Source organism: Dermacentor silvarum, chromosome 9 (genome assembly GCF_013339745.2).
Source record: "Dermacentor silvarum isolate Dsil-2018 chromosome 9, BIME_Dsil_1.4, whole genome shotgun sequence".
Taxonomy (NCBI): Eukaryota; Metazoa; Arthropoda; class Arachnida; order Ixodida; family Ixodidae; genus Dermacentor; species Dermacentor silvarum.
In genome coordinates, this window is record NC_051162.1 from 13,854,515 (window position 1) to 13,860,514 (window position 6,000).

Consider the following 6,000-nt stretch of genomic DNA (forward strand, 5'->3'; position numbering starts at 1 on the left):
GTCACTATTAGGGGATCATAATACGGCTTGAGGCGCTCGACGTCGACAATGTGGCGTCCGCGACGGCGCATGTCGGAAGATGGTTCAACGGGCTCAATCACATAGTTGACGGGTGATGCACGCTCGACGATGCGGTAGGGACCTTCATGCTTAGGCATTAACTTGGAAGACAGACCAGGTGCCGCGGAAGGAACTGAGAGCCACACAAGCGCTCCAGGAAGAAAGGTGGGCGCAGAGGTGGTGTCACCGCGAGTGTTCTTCTGGCGCTCTTGGTCATTGGAGGTAAACGCCCGGGCGAGGTCGCGGCACTCTTCGGCATGTCTCACCGTATCAGAAATGAGCGCACATTGAGATGCGTCGGGCCGGTATTGTAGCATTGTGTCGATGGTATGCGATGGGTGCCGGCCACACAATAAGAAATATGGCGAAAAACTAGTAGTGCTCTGCGTAGCGGTATTGTACGCGTAGGTGACGAAGCGCAGAATGGCGTCCCAGTTTGTGTGGTCGGAGGAGACGTACATTGAGAGCATGTCGCCTAGCGTACGGTTGAACCGTTGACGGCGCAACGCGCGGGTTGTTGACCTGGTCGATGGATCAGAGAGCCAGCCTATAAGCGACGCAATCCAGGGGTCCTTGCGCTGCTCTAAAGCGATGGTGCGAAGGTCGATGGAAGACACAGTCAACAAGATATATTGTTGTCAGCCAAGGGAGAGCGCGAGAGGGCATCGGCGTCCGAGTGCTGTCGGCCGCTGCGGTAGAGTACGCGGATGTCGTAGTCTTGCAGGCGAGCGCCCAACGTGCAAGACGACCGGACGGATCTTTCAATGATGCCAGCCAACATAGTGCGTGGTGGTCCGTGGTGACATCAAATGGGCGGCCATACAAATATGGCCGGAACTTAGTAAGAGCCCAGATGATCGCGAGACATTCTTTTTCTGTCACGGTGTAATTGTTCTCGGCTTTCGTAAGCGTTCGGCTGGCATAAGCGACGACATACTCAGGGAACCCTTGATTGCGTTGCGCGAGGACAGCGCCAAGGCCAACACCGCTGGCATCTGTGTGGACCTCTGTAGGGGCCGTCGGGTCGTAGTGGCGCAAAATTGGGGGGGGGGGGGGGGGAGTCAGCAAACGACGAAGACTCGTGAACGCCTCGTCGCACTCTGATGACCACGAGGTGAGGAGCCCGTTGCTCCCTAGGAGCTTCGTCAGGGGCGATATGATGGCGGCGAAATTCCGAATGAAGCGTCTGAAGTATGAGCATAGACCGATAAAACTGCGCAATTCTTTGATGGACGTTGGCTTGGGGAATTCGGCAACGGCGCGAAGTTTGTCGGGGTCGGGGAGAATTCCGTCCTTGGATACGACATAGCCAAGTATCGTGAGTTGCCGTGCAGCAAATCGGCACTTCTTTATGTTTAATTGTAGGCCGGCGTTCGATAAACACGTCAAAACACGCCGGAGGCGTTCAAGGTGCGTGGGGAAGTCGGGCGCGAAAACTACAATGTCGTCAAGATAGCACAAACATGTGTGCCACTTTAAGCCTCGCAGAACTATGTCCATCATGCGCTCGAATGTCGCGGGCGCATTACAGAGTCCAAAAGGCATGACGTTAAACTCGTACAAGCCGTCGGGCGTGATAAAGGCTGTTTTCGGTCGATCGACTTCTTCCATAGGCACTTGCCAATACCCGGAGCGCAAATCCAGAGATGAAAAGAACTCGGCTCCTTGCAGGCAGTCAATTGCGTCGTCTATGCGTGGCAGGGGATAGACCACCTTGCGAGTGATCTTGTTCAGCCGGCGATAATCGACGCAAAACCTTACGGAGCCGTCCTTCTTTGTAACAAGTACGACAGGAGAAGCCCATGGACTTCTCGAAGGTCGAATTACTTCGCGCCGAAGCATGTCGTCGACTTGCTCGGTAATCACACGACGTTCTCTGGCAGAAACGCGATACGGGCGTTGTCGCAATGGTGGGTGAGAGCCAGTGTCAATGTGGTGCGTTACAGTTGAAGTCCGACCCAAGGAAGCTTGCGCCACGTCGAAAAACGAACGAAATTCTTCCAAGAGGGACAGCAGCTGGGAACGCTGGGCCGCTGTAAGGGTTCCAGCGATGGAAGAACCAAATACATCTCTGAGCAATGCGTCAGATGTAGAAACAGCACTGAGCGTACGGTAGGTGGCGCAATTCGGGTAGTCGGGCACGTCGATAACTTGCATGTCGTTGATGGCTTCCACGGTACCAACACATTCTCCTCGGAGCAGCATGACAGGGTATGGGCACGGGTTACAAACGAAAATTGTGCTAATGCCCTCGATGATGTCCACGGTCGCAAACGGTAGCAACAGGCCCTTCCGTGCAAGGAAACGGCCAGACTGCGAAAGTAATGCAATGGCGTCCGAGAGGCCACTGCAGTGCATGGACACGATCATTGAGGCGTTGGGAGCAACCTGAGTGTCGGCTTCAACGATCAGTTTCCTGGAAAGCGGCGGAGCGTCAGTGGGCGTCAAATTTAGCAGCGGCGATAGTTCTATTTCGGCCCGTGCGCAATCGATAACGGCATTGTGGCGCGTCAGAAAATCCCAGCCGAGGATGACATCGAGAGAGCAGGAGGAAAGGAATAAGAATTCTATGGCGTAGACAACGTCCTGAATTTCTACACGAGCAGTGCAAGACGCCAAGAGTGGAATATGCTGAGCACTGGCTGTGCGAAGGGATAGTCCGGACAGGGGCGTCGTGATTTTACGAAGTAAGTGGCAAAGTGTAGCGTCCATAACACATACGGCTGCTCCTGTGTCAACGAGTGCAGACGCGCGGACACCGTCGACAAACACGTCTATTACATTTAATGGGCTGCAATGAGGACTTGTGCACTTCGACGTTGACGCAGCCCTTGCCTCTTGGACTGCGACTGTTAGTTTTCCTCATCCCGAGTGACGGGATGAGGCCGCATCGGCGATAACGAGCGCCGGCGTGGAGATGGGGGACGGCGGGTGTTCAGGCGGCGGGCGGTATGTCGGTGACACACCGGAAGGTGGGTCGTAAGATGGATGGGGCAAACGGTGTGGCATGGATGATGCGACGCTGGGCGGCTGCACACGATTACAGAAACGAGCCACGTGACCGGCGTAGCCGCAGGCAAAGCATATACGCCGGTTGTCAGACGTACGCCACCGGTTCGCTGTGGCTGGTCCCGCCCACGTCGGAGCACGCCCTGTATGGAGCGGCTGGTGATATGACTGTATAGCGGGCTGCACTGGTGGCCTAGCCACGACGTCGGCATAAGTGAGGGGCGCAGGCGCAGAAAGTGGGTGGGGCCTCGCGACCACTTCAGCGTAGCTGAGCGGTGCTGGTGCCAGAGACTGTTGGGGTGGAGCCACGACCTCGGTTTAGCTCAGTGGCACAGGCGCAGGAACATGGTGGCGTTGGATGGGCAATACGTTGGCGATTTCCTGCTCGATGGCGCGGCGCAGCGGAGGCACGATAGTCGAAGCGGGTTGTGGCACATTCGGCGGCTGAGCGAAGGGTACCAAGGAGAGTTGGCGCGCTATTTCCTCCCGAATGAATGCCTTCATTTCAGCAAGCAGTGCGGTCTGGTCGGAGGTGGTAGCCAGACCAGCGATGTGTTCGTCGCGTGAGGAAGACCGACGAGTCAATGAGCGCTGCCTACGTAGCTCCTCGTAACTTTGGCATAACGTAACAATCTCTGACGGATTGGGGGTTCTTGGCGAGCAGCATGTTGAAAACGGCGTCCTCAATTCTCTTCATAACGTTTCTGATTTTGTCTGATTCCGACATCGTAGCATCCACGCGCTTACACAAGTCCAGGATATCTTCGATATAGCTAGTGAAGGACTCTCCTGGCGGTTGGGCTCGTTCGCGCAAGCGGAATTCAGCTCGCACCTTTCGCGCAGCAGGACGACCAAACACAGCTATTAACGAGGTCCTGAACGCGGACCATGTAGGAATTTCCATCTCGTGGTTGTTGTACCAGAGGCTGGCCACGCCGGCGAGGTAAAAGAGCACGTTGCTTAGTTTAGCGGCATCGTCCCATTTATTGACGACGCTTACTCGCTCGTACGTGGACAGCCAGTCCTCCACGTCGTTGTCGTCTGTGCCGCTGAAAACAGGAGGATCCTTGTGCCGAGGTAGACCAGAGCACACGACGGAGGGTGTAGGAGGCGTTTGCTGGGTCGTCGGCTGAGATGCGTCCTGAGACATGGTTGAAAAGAGGGTACGGGATCGAAGCTCCAGGATGCGTTCGAGCGTAGCACTCTCCACCACTTGTAAAGGCGTTTATTGCACGCAAGTCTTAGGGCTGACCGCCCGGTCAGTTCAGGGAACCGCGAGCGCGAGCGGCGTAGTCCAAGCGATGCGCTGGAGAGACTGACCCACTAGACAGCGCTGGGAAAGATGCCCCACTGCATCGTCTCTCTTCTTCACTACAATTTTTCAATGTAGTCTTATTGTCAACGCACTGTTTATTTTTTAATTAGCACCGAAAAAAGCAATGCGCGTATTTTGACTTTGAACGCTACAGAGTAATCGCTATTTTTGGATGCAAAAGCGCCACAGTTTCAAGTATCTATGACCTTCCAAGCGATCAACCACTTTAAAAGTAAACTGGACAAAGTGATTAAAGCATACCGGGTGACAAAAAGCAGTTTTCATCCCAGCTTTTACAGGTACAGCGCCGATGAAACTAAATTTTGTCGAATCGCCGGAATGTAATTGTTTGTGCAAAAGTTCAATGATCATCGGTTCCTCATCTGGTCTAATGAGCTAATAATAATGGGCGCGTAGCATTTTCTACTTGTCGAAAAACCACTCGAAGCATTACGACTTGTTAAAACGGTTTGATGACAGCTTTATAACCACTTGCAACTTCCTCTACAAAGTCACGTGTGTTCACTCTGGCTGCCAAGAACCAAGGCGAATCTATCGACCAGTATATGTCGATACGCCGATAACTATGCCGCCAATCAATTACGACTATGGGGAATGGTTATCGACCGTTATTGATGCACTTGCGCAATGAAATGCTTTTCCCGGACCTTACAAACGCATGCGACGTTGACCTGAAAAGCGCGCTTACCAAGGCATGGCTGTAATAAGCAATACTGCGACAGCAGCAAGAACTTTGCTGCGGCTCCAAGAATTAAACAATGTAGCCGGCGATGAGCACCGACGTCGATATGGTTCTGCAGAGTGCGTCGGCGCAGCGGTCCAAAGATCGGCATGGCAGTTCTATTCTTTCCTGTTGAACACATGACATGAAGCGCCGGATCACTGCAGGATGAGCCGACTAATTGCTAGGTTGTAATGCATATTATATATATATATATATAGACGAAGGCGAGGGTGAGCATGCGGATCTTTAGCATTTGGCATCTCCGGAGCAAGATACGTACATTGCCCTCTATGAAATAGACATTTGAGCAAATGTCATGCGAAACATTGCAAAGTGAGGGAATGCACTACAGCATAACAATGTCTGCAGGGACTGGTCACAACACGTGTACAAAATGTCATCTCGAAGGCTTCGATCGTCCGCGCTTTCTAAGCGATTCTATAGGCACAATTTTAGTGCTAGCTTGACTTGCACGCATTGGCTGGTCCGTCGCGCTCCGGTTGTCAGTCATGATGTGACGGGGCGCGGTGGGGCTTTCCTTATTAATCATCACTGTCTTCGTTGCTCTCAGAAGCCGACTGTCTTATCCATAGGGCTAACCCAACGCCTCTGCACTCTGCTTTATCATATCATACTACTTTGACCGAAATTTCCATTCCCAAGCCCATCGGGACGAAAGCGGTGACGTCAAAGTCATCGCGGTTCACTCGGTAGTGTACCCATTAGATTCTATGGCAGTCGGGCAAGGTAGCATGAGTTCCCCAATGGAAGTGCACCAGTCTTGTGCTACCTAGGAGGCGTTAGCCAAGCGTCTGAACGCGCTCGCTTGCCCGCGAGGAGTTCATAACTCGAAGGACCGCTCAGCGGTGTT

The 6,000-nt window shown here is 53.4% G+C and overlaps 1 protein-coding gene across 1 annotated transcript in view; it reads right to left on the reverse strand.

The window, feature by feature from the left end:
• LOC125940061 (uncharacterized) overlaps positions 1–5,275 on the reverse strand; it is a 106,906-nt gene extending 101,631 nt beyond the window's left edge. The window contains exon 1 of the mRNA XM_049655728.1: positions 5,094–5,275. Coding sequence (XP_049511685.1) covers positions 5,094–5,268 — 175 coding nt within the window. The 5' untranslated portion in view covers positions 5,269–5,275. The remainder of the gene's footprint in view (positions 1–5,093) is intronic.
• Positions 5,276–6,000: the final 725 nt, after the last annotated feature.